Source organism: Microtus pennsylvanicus, chromosome 6 (genome assembly GCF_037038515.1).
Source record: "Microtus pennsylvanicus isolate mMicPen1 chromosome 6, mMicPen1.hap1, whole genome shotgun sequence".
NCBI classification, from domain to species: Eukaryota; Metazoa; Chordata; class Mammalia; order Rodentia; family Cricetidae; genus Microtus; species Microtus pennsylvanicus.
In genome coordinates this window covers 119,179,336-119,195,089 of record NC_134584.1, presented here as the reverse complement: position 1 = coordinate 119,195,089, position 15,754 = coordinate 119,179,336, and the positions used below count along the sequence as shown (strand labels likewise).

Here is a 15,754-nt window from a genome sequence, read left to right as displayed (position 1 = left end):
TCAGGACCTGGCTCTGCTGATGGGAACTTGAATAGGGCAGGTGACTAATGAACCCCTCAAATGTGTGCCGGCCAGGTGACCCTCTCCATGTCCTTGCTGAGGAACTGACTGGGGATCAGTTAGAGCCTGGGTGTAGCTCTCTTACCCTGGTGGCCAATAGGGTTATCTAGCTCAGGTGGATCAGATCTGACTCACAAGTTCCCAGCTCCCCTAACCCTCTCCAACACCCCAAATTCTGGCAGACTCTAGTGGCCTTCTCTTCTTCCTCCAGCCAGTACCATTTCCCATGCCCTGGCCGATGAGCTGGCCCCGTGGCGTAATCCCTGCTTGATCAACCTAATCTAGACAAGCCTGGGGGTCGTCTCCTAGGCAACCCTAGACTGCTGACGGTCAATATTAACCAACCCAGGGCATGAGGAAAATCCCAAACTTGATTTATGGCTCTGCTGGCCTTCAGGAGCCCAGCATTGCCTGCCCTGGATGGTCGTATAAATCGTACCACTTGGGTCGCGTCTGGCTTCTTACTCCACAGTGACTTTGAGGGTTATCCATATGGTGACTTGTGCCAGATCTCCTTCCCTTGTTAGTCCACACTGTGCTCATAACCGTCATTGTTGGCAGGCATCTGGGCAGCATCTGCTTGGCTTTTGTGACTAGGGCTGATGTGAGCATCTGTGTTCAAGCTTTTGTGTGGTGTGAACATAAGTGTCCATTTCTCATGTGTGGTTACTGATAAGGGTGTTTGCCAAATGCATAACCTCTAGCCAGATTAAGAAAACACAGATTTTCACAACTCATGTGGGTTCTTCATAAAAAAAAAAAAAAAAAGGTGCTGACATGTTGAATGGTGACCATCGGATAGCTCTGACCCTCTCTACCAGGCAAGGCATCAGATCCCCTGGAGCGGGAGTGATCATGAGCCACCCAGTGTGGGTGCTGGGAACCAAATTTGGATCCTCTGTAAGAACATCAAGTACTCTTAACTATTGAGCCATCACTCCAACCCAGAACCAGGTTTGCTGTTCTCTCTCTCTCTCTCTCTCTCTCTCTCTCTCTCTCTCTCTCTCTCTCTCTCTGTGTGTGTGTGTGTGTGTGTGTGTGTGTGTGTGTGCTTGCAGGCACATATGTAGCACATTGTGAGTATGGAAGAAAGAGGACAACCTCAGTGGATGGCCCTCGCCTTCTACCCTGAGACAGAGTCTCTGGTTCAAACTGCTGTGTATGCCCAGGGCTATCCTGGTCTATGAGCTTCAGGGGACTCCTGTCTCCACATCCACCTTGATATAGGAGCCTGGATTATAGATGCACGCTCCAACAGTTCAACTCAAAGAACTGTCTGCACTGTCTCATCGTTCTCATCTCCCAAGCTCCGACAGAACAGCCCACTGAGCTCTCAACACTCAAGGACTTTTGTAGCCCAAAGTTCCAAAGTCCTTCCACAGTCCTCCCCAAAACAGCATGGTCAGGTCTGTCACAGCGACACCCCACCACCCTGTACTTTGGGTTACTGCTAATATTATGGAAATCCCTGACCAAAAGCAAGTTGGGGAGGAAAGGGTTTCTTTGGCTGACACTTCCACATCATAGCCCATCACTGAAGGAAGTCAAGACAGGAATTCAAACAGGGCAGGAACCTGGAGGCAGGAGCTGATGCAGAGGCCATGAAGGGGTGCTGATTGCTCCCCATGGCTTGCTCAGCCTGCTTTCTTATAGAACCCAGGACCACTAGCCCAGGGATGGCGCCACCCACAATGGACTTCCCCTCCCCCATCAAGCACTAATTAAGAAAATGCCCTACAGGCTTGTCTATAGCCCAGCCTTACAGGGACATTCTAATTGAGCTTTCTTCTTCACAGATGATTTTAACTTGTGCCAAGGTGATGTAAAATCAGCCAGCGCACCCTGTCTTCCTGACCTGGGGGTGCTGTTCCCTGGAGCTCCCTGGAGTTCTTACCTGGTGTTCTTTCCAGTTGCCTGGACGGAACTTGCCATGAGTTGCGAGGAGGAAGAGGGAGCCACCCAGATAGAGGCGTCTTCTGCCCTCTCCGTTGGTTCTAACACATGGTTCCATGTGCTCTCTGCCCACTAGCCTTGGGCATCTATACACTGACTCTGTCTAGGAGTTACAAGACCCTCAAAACCAAGGACCCCTACACTCTGGAACTCAGAGCCAGGATGCTAATATTTGTCACCTTTTGGGAACCGGTGTGCTGTCAATCCTCGGCACATTAGTGAAAATAAAGCTCGAAAGATTTGATTCTCCTCTTCTGGGGAGACTGCCATTTTAATGCCAAGTTCTTGCCTATAGGCCAGGAAAGCTCAGCTCTCGCTTTTAAACCTCACCTACCCAGTAGAGAAAGGTGTGTGTGTGGGGAAGTCCTCCCAAAATCCATGGAGAGCAATGGTGAAAAAGCTTGTGAAAGATCTACCGTTAGGCACCTCTGGATGTTATACCCCCTTTTTAAAATTTGTACTGCCACGTATCAAATTCAGGACCTTATGCATGCTAACCAAGTACTCCCACCGCTGCCCAACCATATCCTCAGTATAAGTAATGTCCCCAGATGGGAACTTCTGCAAGCTTTCCAGGTGACAGTCTCCACGGGGCCTGGGAGCCTGCGGATCATGGTCACAGTGGTGATGATGACTTGGGCCCCAGAACTGTACTCAGGCAGAGAGGGGACAAGAGACCCATTATTTGATCTGGATGGGAGTCACCCACGCACCTTCCTTTGAGAGTGATGGGCAGCTGGCAGGGGCTGTGGCCCAGATGTTGGGGTCATATAGCCCTGGCTCTGTCCTCTGGCCCTGTGACTTTTCACAAGGGGCCATGGAGATACAAAGACTGTTGTGGTGTTGGGCTAGGTCCACCCTCAGCCTGCTTGATCATCCTTGACAGCTGGTTCTTGTCCCCAGGAAGTAGCCAGCACTGACGTCCCCAGAGCAGCTGGTGGGGTGGGCCTCAAAGCCATCTGGAAGTTTCCAGGCCTCAAGGAACACTTACATAACTGTTTGAAGGGGAAGTTTGGGGTTTGGATGATGGTCAATTTAGGGACCAAGGACTGCTCCCTGATCAGCGCAGGGCCGGCCCAGCCTCACAAGCCTTTGCTGGACCTCAAGGATCAGGAACATGGTAAGAGAAACATTGTGTCTTGAATGAGTGTGTGGGGCTTCTATGAACGGAAACAGGGCTCTGTCCCTGCAGCCAAGATGGACACAGCACATCCTCACACAATGGTGTCTTCAGACCATCAAGGGTGCCCGGGAATATGCTAGAAGGACAGATGCTCTGCCTATGATAGCCCTTGGTTTGGACCCTGTGAGGTGGGGCTGATGCCTATGTTTCTCTGAGCAGCTCCAGGAATTGGTGCAGGATCATGGGCCAGGCAAATGCTTGAGACGTGGAGTCTGGTAAAGGTCGGCCTGGCTGCATGCCACTAACCCCCGGGGAGTTCAAACCACAAAGCAAACCTGACTCACACATATGTGAGATCAGAGGACAGCTTTGTGGAGTCTCTCTTAACCTCTACGTGGGGTCCAGGGATTGAACAGAAGTCAAAATGTTTACCCTGCAAGCACCTTTACCTGCTGAGCCACCTCACCAGCCCCACCTCTTCTTATTCAAACAACTTCTCTCACTGCCCCGGAACAAGGCTAGGCTTGGTGACCAGTGAGTCCCAGAGAGCTGCTGGTCTCTGCCTCCTCAGTATTGGGCTTAGAAGTTGGCACACTGTGTTTGACATTATTATTATTATTATTATTATATGTTTTTCAAGACAAGGTTTTAACATAGACTCTGGGGATCAAGCTCAGGTCCTCATGATTACACAACAAGTATTTTACTGGCTGCTCTGCCTCCCCAGAGGCCGGCCACACACACACACACACACACACACACAGAGAGAGAGAGAGAGAGAGAGAGAGAGAGAGAGAGAGAGAGAGAGAGAGAGAGAGAGATAAAGAAATTAACAGGCACGTGCCACCTGCTGATCGTGAAGAGATAGTGGCATTAGAAAGATCACCATTGCTTCTTTCTTAGGAAAACAAAAAAGAATGCCAGATGGCACCAGTACATCATGGAGGGAGGGGGTGATCCTGGGGAACCCGGGGCTCGGTACTGGGAGTCTGTGTCACCTCCACAATGGCATCTGGGACCATGGGGCTCCCGAAGCAAAGCCAAAGACAAGGAGTGAATCCCTATCACCCAGCTGGGCCGTCTGCTTCAGGATGTGAGAATCAAGTCCCTTGAGGAGATCCGCCACCTCTCCCTGCCCATCCAAGGGTCTGAGATAATTGACTCTGTTTTATGGGTGTCCTTCAGGGATGGGACTTTGAAGGTCATGCCTGGGCAGAAGCAGACTCGGGCTGGCCAGCTGACTAGGGTTAAGGCTTTTGTCACTACCAGAACAAAGGTCACGTTGGTCTGGGTATTGAGTGCTCCAAGAAGGTAGCCCCTGCTATCGGAACAACCATTACTTTCCAGGCTTCCCACTGCCCTGTGCAGAAAGGCTACCGGGGGAACAAGTCAGCAAGCCCCACGCTGTCCTATGCAAGGTGATCGTCTCTGTGTCACTGTGCTGGTGTCCTGCCCCAGAGGCCCCTGCATTGCATCTGTTCCTGTGCCCCAGAGGCTGCTGCTGCTGCTGCTGGCCTGTATTCATGACTGCCACATGTCAGTGACCCTGGGCAGCTTTACCAAAACTATTTTAGATGTCTTAGTCACTGTTCTGTTGCTGAGAAGAGACACCATGACCAAGCAACTCTTTTTTTTATTACATTTTTTAAAAAAAAATACCAATCCAAATTCCCACTCCCCCCCCCCTTTTTTTGATTTATTTTGCAACTCTTATTTAAAAAAAAACTATTTAATGGGAGCTCACTTATAGTTTCAGAGAGTTAATTTGTTATCATCATGGCAGGGGACGTGATGCGGAGCCCGGCAAGTGTGGTGCTGGAGAAGTAGCTGAGAGCTACATTCTGTCCCACAGGTGGAGACAGAGAAGGACTTGGCCTGTCACTGCTTTTGGAAGCTCAAAGCCCGCCCCCAGTGACACACTTCCTCCAACAAGGCCACACCTCCTAAATCCTTTCGAAGAGTTCCACTAGTGACTAAGTGTTCAAATAGATGAGCCTTTGAGAGCCAGGATCATTTAAACCACCACAGATACCAACAAGACCAGCATCTCCCTGACCCCTGATTTCTGGAAAGAAACCATATTCACCGAGTCTCCCTATCAGGAAGCCACCAGCCATCTTGTGAAAACTCACACCAGAGTGTCCATGCAGAGGACCCAGGCTCCGGCTATGGCTACCACACAAGGATTTTTAAAAATTATTGTTAATATTTATTTATTTATTTGACACGGGGTCTTACAATGTAGATCAGCTGGTCTCAAACCCACAGAAATCTTCCTATCTCCACCTCCCGTGTGCTGGGACTAAACCCTCTGAGCCACCATGCCTGGCCACAGAGCCACAACAACGATAACAACATATAAACTAAAATAACCTGCTTTTATAAATAGGCCACTGTTCCGTAGCTGTGACCAGATGTTTGTCTCAGGAAAGAGGCAACAGAAGCTAAAATCAGTGAGAGTTTTCTAGAGACCAGGATGCCCAGCCTCGAGTTTTCTGTAGTGGTTTGAAGGAAAATGGCCTCGCAAAGGGCTGTGGCACTATTAGGAGGTGTGGTCTTGTTGGGGGAAGTATGTCACTCTAGAATGGGCTTTGAGGACTTATATATGTTCAGCCACACCCAGTGAGACAGACCACTTCCTGTTGCCTATGAGTCAAGATGTAAGGATCTCGACTCCTTCTCCAGCACCATGGTGGGGGACAATTCTGTATTCTGTCAATTATGTTTTAAATAAACACTGATTGGCCAGTAGCCAGGCAGGAATTATAGGCGGGACAACCAGACAGGAAGTAGAGGCGGGGCAATGAGAGCAGAAGTATTCTGGGAAGAAGGAAGCTTCCTCCACAGTCCTGCCCAGACACTGAAGAAGCAGGATGTGACCTGCCCCACTGAAAAAGGTACTGAGCCATGTGGCTAACATAAACTAGAATAATGGACTAATGTAAGTTATAAGAGTTAATAAGAAGCCTGAGCTAATGGGCCAATCAGTTCATAACTTATGTAGACCTCTGTGTGATTTTCTTTGGGGCTTATTGGCTGTGGGAACTGGGCAGGACAGAAACCCCAACAAGCAGGCCTTCATGTTACAGCACCATGTCTGCCTGTGTGTTACCATAAACTCTGCTGCCACACTCCCCACCATGATGATAATGGATTAAACCTCTGAAACTGTAAGCTGTTGCCTCCATTAAATATTTTCCTTTATAAGAGTTGTCATGGTCATGGTGTCTCTTCATAGCAATAGAAACCCTAAGTAAGACACTTTCTCTATGTAAAATATTTAGTTAGTTAGTTAATTTCATTTTGCTTTTTTTGAGATAGGGTCTCAATCAAATTCCCCAAGTTGACCTCAAATTCACTATGTGGAACTGAGAGTTCCAGCCAATCTGAGCTCCATAACAAGCTGGAGGCTAGCCTGAGCTACATAACGAGTGAATTACTGTCAAAATAAAAACAAAACAAACAAACCCAGAAGCGAAGTTTCTCATCTGGGATCTCTTAACAAGTGAACAGAATGGACACCAACTGGGCCTCCGGTGTGACACACGAGGACACAGCGTCCCTTCCGTGATGTCCCTGCCCAGCATCCACACCCTGTATCTTACTGTGACCAGATGCTGGCAATCTCGGCAGAGGCACTTCCCACAAGCCACACTGGCAGCACAAATGGAGAAGCAAAGCACAGCCTTCAGATGCGAGGGTGCCCAGGACACGTGAGCCACATGCAGCTGCCCGCCGGCACTCTGCCATTCGTGCCACAGGGGTGGTGAATGTGCTGGGGCAGGCTGGGGAGGGGGAAGAGGAGCCACAGAATGGACCTGGACCGGGGCCTGGCTTTTCTGGCTACCACATCCCTCTGACAGGGACGGGACTCACAAGATGGTTCCCTCGTAAGCTTGGTGAAGTGTCTCCCTGGAACACACACTCACTGGAAGCAACCACTCACAGCAAAAAGACATCAGCACCTGTGTGTGACAGCTGTCACACTCTACCATGTGCTCAGGGCCATTAATGTTAGCCTCATTACACCCATAACCACAGGACCATAGGCAACAAGACGCTATTGTTTCTGCCTCTGCTGGCATGGTGACAGATGCTCGGAGGGATGCAGCTGCCTGACCAGTGTCCCACAGTGGGCACTGAGTAGTGTAGGCCCGCAAAGTGGGGCATTTGAGTCTCAGCTCCCAACCAGTACCTGAGGCAAGTCTTTCCAAGTATGTAAAGGTGACCTTCATGGCCCTGAAGCCCTCCTCTGACCCCTTGCTTATGGTTCTAGAAACAGGTGTGTGACCCATTTATTTATTTATTTAATTTGGATTTTTGAGACAGGGTTTCTCTGTAGTTTTTGGTGCCTGTTCCGGAACTAACTCTTGTAGACCAGGCTGATCCTCGAACTCACAGAGATCTGCCTGCCTCTGCCTCCCGAATGCTGGGATTAAAGGCGTGTGCCGCCACCACCACCTGGCGTGTGACCCATTTTAAAGGGACATAAAAGCTGAGAATTGGGATGAGGCTCAGAGGGAAAGTGCTGTATGGCACACAGAGAGTCCTGGGTTCAATCTCCAGTACTGTAAGTCTACCAACCAACCAGCCAAGCAACTAACCAATCAGCCGACCCTACACACAACCAACCAACCAAATTAACAAACAATCAGCCAGTCAAACAATCAACTAACCAGTCATCCAAACCCACCAACCAATCAATAAAGTTGCCAAACAACCAGACAATCAATCAATCAATCCATCAAACAAACAAACAAACAAATAACTAACAAACCAATCTACTAACCAATCAACCCAGCAACCACAAACCAATCAGCCAAACCCACCAAACAACCAAATAGCCAAACAAGCAATCAACGACTTATCAAACAACTAATAAAACTATGCACAAACAAATAATCAAACAACAATCAACCCCGGAAGCAGGCTCACACCCCTCTCTTTTCTGACAAAGATGCCGCAAGTGGGAGTGGGGTGGGCCTTCCACACCTTTCCTCTTGTCTCGGGCTCAGGCCACCCCACCAGTCTAATGTCCTCTGATAAAGGGCAGAGAGTGAGAGTTGGGGCCTCCTGGCCAGCACAGCCCCAGCTTTCTGATGCTGTCTGTTGTGGTGAGCAGAGTTCATGTGCAACAGATCTCAGCATGGGTGCTTAGGAAGAGTGCTAGGTGGCAGGGTCCCTGGAGGAGAAACCACCCCCTCCAAGGATTGCAGGGCTGTCCCTGAGCTCTTGCTTTGAAGAAGAGGCCGGGTTGGGACTACAGTGCATCCTGTCCTAGACGCCTGTGTTGGATTTCTGACCCTTGAAGGGGACATGTGAGGATGTGGGGTCATGACATGACTTGTTCTTAGAGAGATGAGGGAGAGGTCAGGTGGACACACAGAGGCCCTGCCGTGGAGGGCACAGCAAGAGGATACAAACTATGGCTAGAGGCCTCCAGGATGCCTGCCCCCCTTCTGTCATTAAAGCCACTCACCCAGTCTTCAATCCTGTCACTGTAGCTCTCACTGACAGGTCCTTGACAAAGGGCCCAGTGGTCGGCACTTGCTCAAAGTGCAATCTTGGGGCTTATGGGAAACACGGCATCTTGACTCCTGTCCTTGCTTTGTGTTCCAGAACCTACATTTTCTTAGGTCACTAGTCTCTTGATCACACTTTCCGTAATGTCACTGAGGTCCCCCACAATGCCACCTGGGTCTCACCGGCTGCTTGGGACTTGCAGGGACAAGACAAATGAATTCACAAGTGACAGGTCTGGAAAAGACATGCTATAGGCATGTGTTAGAAATCAAATCAGTTTTATTGAAACCATAGCAACAACCAGTGTGGCCCTATTCATGCAAAGCACAAAAACTTACAATAAACTTTTGTACATAGGAAGTTGTAAAATATATCATTTTTCATAGAAAAAAGCACACAGTAAACTGTGGGCCAAGAGAGCCTACAGATCACGGAGAGTCAACACACCCCTCGGAACAGACCAGGCACAACTTGGAAGCAAATGGAAGCTATCACAGGACAGAGCAGGGATGCAGCTGGCATGGGCGTGGTCACTTTAAACTTGGGAGAACTGATGGGCACATGGGGTCAGAAGTGCTCTGATGTTAAGATCATTCATGGTTTCGTTTCCACCTTTCTTTCTTTCTTTTTATTTTTTTCTGAAGAAAGGGGCTTCCAGTTTCGAACTATTGGTGAGGATCAATGAGGCCCTTCTGCCTGGTGGAAGGGCCTGTTGGAGAGCACACAGGACCCTAATGCAGACCCTCAAAGCAAGATTCCCCTGGAGATGGGATTGATTGCTTCTTCTGGAAACCCAGGAGCGGAGCAATTTTCCTTACCATCTCAACCTTGCCCTGCAGGCTGGGTGAAGTCAGAGTCCCACGGTACTCCTTGCGGCTGGGAGTTTCCCAGATGGTTGGTAGCCACCAGGAACCCCCTCCAGAAGCTGAGCAGATGTGTGCTCTGACATCTGGGCTGGAAGAGTGGATGCCTGCAGAGATGCCACACTCACACAGGTGAGGTGGAAAAGGCCCAGGGAAGGCTAGCTGGGGCTGGCTCAAGGTTGTGTCCTTTTTATAAACTCCCTGGAAGGGATGGACTTGGAGAAAGCTATATCAACACACAGGAGGCCAGCCTGGACTACAGGATGAGGCAAGGCCAGCCTGGACTACAGAGTAAAACTCTGTCTCAAACAAATAAACAACTATTTAACCCAACTAGGTCCATGTGGCTCCCTGTGGGAGGAGCTTTGCTCAGACTCCCTTAGGGTTTTTTAAAGAACTATTTTACTTTTCTTCAGATGTATGTGTGTGGTACCTGTGGGGATCACAGATCCCCTGGAGTTACAGGTGGGTGTGAACAGCTTGTGAGAGGCAGGAACTGAACTCAGGTCTTCTGGAAGCCATAAGAGTCATCAGCCACCAAGCCAACTGTTAAGTTAGTACCTTGGGGGCAGCATTTTGTTTTGTTTTCTGCTTTTTCTTTTTTTGTTTCTCTTTGCCTAGGAAATAGTTGACTGAACCACGAAACTCCATTTGAAGCCAGCACTCACGGCGCTCACGGGCAAACTGCAACATCCCCAGGGCTGGGGTGGGATTTCACCTTCGCTAGAGTAAGCTGTTTACAAAAGCATGTTTCATTTTACAGTGGGTTTGGGCCAGGCTCCTAAGTGATGGAAGCCAGGGCTCACCACACTCTTGGAGCTGTGGGGATGTTGGCAGGAGCTGAGCTCCACCAATAGGAACAGGAGCCCATCCTGTGTGTCCCAGCCCCTCTCCCTGGTGGCTGGCGTGTCATGGGCGGTTTTACAACCACAAGCCACACTATTAACCTCCGTGAGGAATGTTCCAGGAATCCATTCCTCCCACAGCTAAAAAACTAGGTCACCCAAACTAAGGGGAAGGTGACATTGAGTTGTCACTCACACAGCAGCAGGGAGACAGCTCTTGTTCTAAGGAGAGAGCAGACATCGAGACCTGGAGCCTTGTGCAAAGCCAAGTCCCAGGGGAGGACACCTAGACCAGCCTGGGGTGGGGCAGAAGCCACAGGATCATGGAATGGGGAAACAGGGAAGGCTCCTGATGCATCGGTCCTCCATGAGACCAAAGGTCATCTGAAAACAGGCCACACGGACAAGGACAAAGACAAGATAGATCTCTGGAGTGCTGCCAACTTTAAATAGACCAGCTCTGCTGGATACATAAGCACGTGACTGCCAAGAGGGTTGGGGACACAAGCAAAGGACACCACCAGGGCAGAATCCAAGTCTTGCCCCGGGCCTCTCTTGCAGCCCATCTGTCTGACCAGCAAACATAGAACCTATTTCTCTGTTGGTAGGATATACTGTGACTTTAGGGCTGTCGTCTCTACCCAGACAAGAGTCCCACTCATGACACATCTCAAACCTGTATCTTCAAGGGTTCGAATGCCCTCTCCACCTCCACCAAAGCAAATGTGGTGAGGAGTGCCTCAGTGAAAGGACATGAGCGACCAGATGGGGACTGCAGCCTGGCCAGTCTGGGCGTTGGTTGTCCACCCGAGACTCCATGGCATTCTGCTCACAAACTGACGACGCTAGGTTACCCTCGCCAGAGGCCACAAAGGGACAGGGCATTCGATGACACAGAAAGAAAGATTCCTGACTCTCTGTAACCCCACCCCCACCCCCAAAGGACAAAGTACAGATAGAAAGCAGGACCCCAAACCCGGTAGATGACGGCCCCTTCTCCCCGGGTCTCCACATTCTTCACTGCCTGACAGCGAAGATCCGGAAGGCGTTTCCACTCTGAGGAGCACTCAGGCTGCAAGGGAAGAGGGAGGAGGAGGTTACAAGAGCTGTGGGCAGGGGGATGGCTGATAAGGCCAGCGTGGTGAGGACAGAGCCCACAGAAGTCACACCAAGCTGGACAAGCCCACTCGTACTAACAGGAAGCTGCAGTGCAAGTCCAGGCTGAGGCTTCGAAGTGACATTCTGACTCAAGGGTTTCTGAGAATGGCAGCAAGAGTTGCAGCCCCACTCCGTCTTCCAAGTCAACCAGGTTATCTCAATCTTGAGTTTATACACAGGTGTGCTCACGTGCAGGCACACGCATGCTCACCCACCCAAGCATGCCCACTTGTGGTGTGAAATCCTTTAGTACATATACAATTTGCAAAGGGGCTGGAGAGATGGCTCAGCGGTTAAGAGCATTGCCTGCTCTTCCAAAGGTCCTGAATTCAATTCCCAGCAACCACATGGTGGCTCACAACCATCTGTAATGAGGTCTGGTGCCCTCTTCTGGCCTGCAGGTATACAATTTGCAAAATTGCTCTCTCGTTCTACAGCCAGCCTTCCTGCCTATCCCTCTCCCTTCCTAACCCTCACCTTCCTCGCCTCCCCTCCCTTGAGGGGAAAACTTGTCTCCTCACAGTTCTAGAGTCCAGTCAAAAAGAACTCCTGTGGGCCACACTCTTTGGCAGCAGACAGCTAGGATGTTTTGTTTGTTTTCTGAGACAGAGTTTCTCTGTGTCAGGATAGCCCCGGCTGCCCTGGACCTCTCTCTGTAGACCAGGACGGTTTACAACTCCGAGGCCTCCAGTCTCTGCCTCCAGAGTGCCGGGATAAAAGGTGGGCACCGCCACACCCAGCTCCTAGCCAGGCATCTTGCTGGCTCTCACGCAGCTTACTCTCTCGGTACACATACATTTGGTGTCTAGTTTTCTTTCTTCTTTTAAGACTTTCTTATTTTTATTTTATGTGTGTTCCTGAGTGTGTATATGTGCACCACATGCCCGCAGTGCCCACGCAGGACAGAAGAGAGTCAGAACCTCTGGAGCTGGAGTTACAGGCAGCTGTGAGCCTCTCAGTTTGGATGCTGGGAGCCAAACCCAGTCTTCTGCAAGAGTAGTGAGTGCTCTTAACCACCGAGCCATTTCTCCATTGCCCCTTTCTTCATTTCCTTAACGGTGTCTTTAAAAAAAAACAAAAAAGTTGCTGGGCGGTGGTGGCGCATGACTTTAATCCCAGCACTCAGGAGGCAGAGGCAGGCGGATCTCTGTGAGTTCAAGGCCAGCCTGGTCTACAGAGAAACCCTGTCTTGAAAAACCAACCCCCCCCCAAAAAAAAATAAAACAAAACAAAAACCCAAAAGTTTAAAATTACCCAATTCACCAATTTTTCCACACCCACACTTTTGGTGCTATGCTTGAAAGAGCAATCCCTAGCTCCTGATCACACAAGCCTGAGTTCATCTGTTCCAAGAGTTTTCTAAGTTTTAGGCTTTCCATCCGTTTGTGTCTGTCTTTATACACAGTAGGAGGCCTGGCGCAATTTCACAATTTTGCCTGTCAATTTTCAGCTAGGGAGGCCTCTTACACCAAAATTAAAATGGAAAATAAAGACCAGTGAGATGATTCAGTGGGTAAAAGTCCTGGCTGCCAAGCCTGCTGGCCTGAATGTGAACCCTGAGACCCTCTGAACTCCACGCACATATGTGCACGCGTGTGCGCACGCGCACACACAGAGAGACACACAAAGCTATTTAATGGGAAGGCAGAGTTCTAGCTGTCGTGTGGGACACCCTGCACACAGTTCTATACTGAACAGGAGGGAACCCTTTCCTTTCCTTTCCAGTCCTGCGGCTTCAGAGTGAGCTCTGCTCCCTTAAAGGCCTCTGCTGTTTAGGTTACCATATCCTACCCACAGACATCTCATGGATGTGACCACATACAAACCACATGCATGCACACACACACACACACACACACACACACACACACACAGAGAGAGAGAGAGAGAGAGAGAGAGAGAGAGAGAGATCTGAATCTTGCTTTCTTCACTTAATAACGGAACTCGGGTTTTTATTTTTGTTTTTGGAGCTGGGTTGTGGCTGGGTAGCCCAGGTTGGCCTCAGACTGTGACAATCCTCCTACCTCAGGCTTCTGTGTACTGGGATTATAGACATGGGCCACCATACCTTGCTAGAATGTTTTTATTCTGTTTTCTCAGTGGCAGAGTACTCCGGTAGGTTGAAGTTATTTTTTATCTGGGACTCCACAGATGGAGATCGAGTTCTCTCTAGTTATTTCATGGCAGTCAAGGCCGTCACTGTCACATACCCACTTCTAAGTCCTGAAGCCCTGGGAATGGAATTGCTGGATCAAAGTACAGATGTGAGCTGAATGGGGTGGCACGTGCCTATAACCGAGCACTTGGGAGGCCGAGGCAAAAGGATCATGAACTCCAGGCCAGCCTGGGCTACAGAGCAAGATTCTGTCTCCAAGGGGCAAAGAAGGCACGAGTACCAGGGTCATGGCCATACAGCGAGTGGCAGAATGCTTACTTAGCATGTATAAGGCTCTGGGTTCCATCCTCAGCACCACATATAATAGTAATTGTGATAATAATAATAAAAACATGGGTGCATCGGAGAACCTGATAGCTGCCAAAATGTTTCTCGTAAACATTGCACTAATTGATACCTCCTGGAGGAGGCATGCAGGGTGGCCAGTTAACCCTCGAGGTCCCATTCTCAATGGGGAAGGGTGTCCACAGTTGCAGCATACGTAGCCTGAGCATGATCTAAACAACCCGCCCGTGATTTATCAATGCTATTTCCCGTAGGGTCTCCGCCGGGAGCAGGAGATCCCAGATTGCACCAAACCCCTACACCTGACAGCTGGCCAGGCCCTGGGCAGCCCAGGGAGCTCCAGTCCTGCGGGAACAGCTGCTTGGAATTCCTGCTTGTTTTTCTGCCTTCCCCGTGGCAGCCTCATGCTCTTGGCTACCCCAGGGATGAACCCTGGAAAAACATATCAGATAGGCATGCTCAAAGAGACCAGGACATGGTGGGATGCTCCCAGAGGTTGCCAAGGCCAAGCAGGAGTAGATGGACAGCTACCCAGAACCAGGCTTACCCAGCAGCTGGGCTTTCTGGAAAGTGCCTTCTGCTCCTTGGTTGAAGGGTTCCCAGGGATCTGTCCAATGAGTAGCTACTAAGAACCACCCACTGCCACGTGCTCCCTGCCTGCCCCACATGTGAACAAGCCACGTGGGGGAATAAACAAGGAAGCTGGAAAGGGTTCTGGTAGAATGCTGGGTGCTGGTATGCACAACCCTGTCAAGAGAGCCCTGAGGCTGCCAATCAGGCGGGAGGCTCCAGCCTGGAGCACCCAACATCTTGCCTGTAACTAAAGAAGCACTTCAGAGTACTCTGCCCACCTTGCAGCAGGGAGCCCAACAGAGGGGTCCATGTGAATGCTGGCCCCTCTGCTCTCTCTTCCTGAAGCCATGACACTCATTAAATAGGTTAATCACCCACCCACTGTGTGTGTCTGAGGAAGGCATATAGGCTGTGGTAAATCATAAAGTAGTCTTTCCCCAACCTGCTTTTCCCAATCCTCCTCAGATGCTCTTTATAGGTCAACTCATGACCCCCACATATGTCTGAGGACAGTATAGTTAAAGCACTTCCAGGTTGTCTCTATGAAATTGGGATGGGGGCAGGGGGAGTTTAGGGGTGTGTATGAACCAGAAGTTGACATCGGGTGTCCCCCTCAATTTTTCTCTACCTTACCTTTTTAAAATTTTGTTTTGTTTTGGTTTTTGGTTTTTCAAAACAGGGTTTCTCTATTTCTCTGTGTAGCTCTGGCTGTCCTAGAAGTTGCTCTGTAGACCAGGCTGGCCTCACACTCACAGAGATCTACCTGCCTCTGCCTCCCGAGTGCTGAGATTAAAGGCATGGGCCACAACACCCAGCTCTACCTTACTTTGGGGAGCAGGGTCTCTCACTGAAGCTGGAACTTGCCCTGTAGGCTAGGAAGGTGTCCAGCGAGCCTCCAGGGTTCGTCTGTCTCCACCTTCTTTATAACATGCACCACCACGCCCAGCTCTATGTGGGTGCTGGGGATCTGAACTCGGGTCCTCATGCTGTATGCTTTACCTACCCAGCTATCTCTTTGGCCTTGGGGTAACTGGATTTCATAAAAATCAAAGATAGCCAGGCAGTGGTGGCACCCACTTTTAATCCCAACACTCAGGAGGCAGAGGCAGGTGGATTTTCTGTGAAATCGAGGCCAGCCTGGTCTACAGAGTTGAGTTCCAGGGCAGCCACGACTATATAGAGAAACCCTGTCTTA

At 49.9% G+C, this 15,754-nt stretch overlaps 1 protein-coding gene across 1 annotated transcript in view; it reads right to left on the bottom strand.

Moving 5' to 3' along the window:
* Positions 1 to 8,920: 8,920 nt before the first annotated feature.
* Crispld2 (cysteine rich secretory protein LCCL domain containing 2) overlaps positions 8,921 to 15,754 on the bottom strand; it is a 53,343-nt gene continuing 46,509 nt past the window's right edge. The window contains exon 15 of the mRNA XM_075977454.1: positions 8,921 to 11,439. Coding sequence (XP_075833569.1) covers positions 11,385 to 11,439 — 55 coding nt within the window. The 3' untranslated portion in view covers positions 8,921 to 11,384. The remainder of the gene's footprint in view (positions 11,440 to 15,754) is intronic.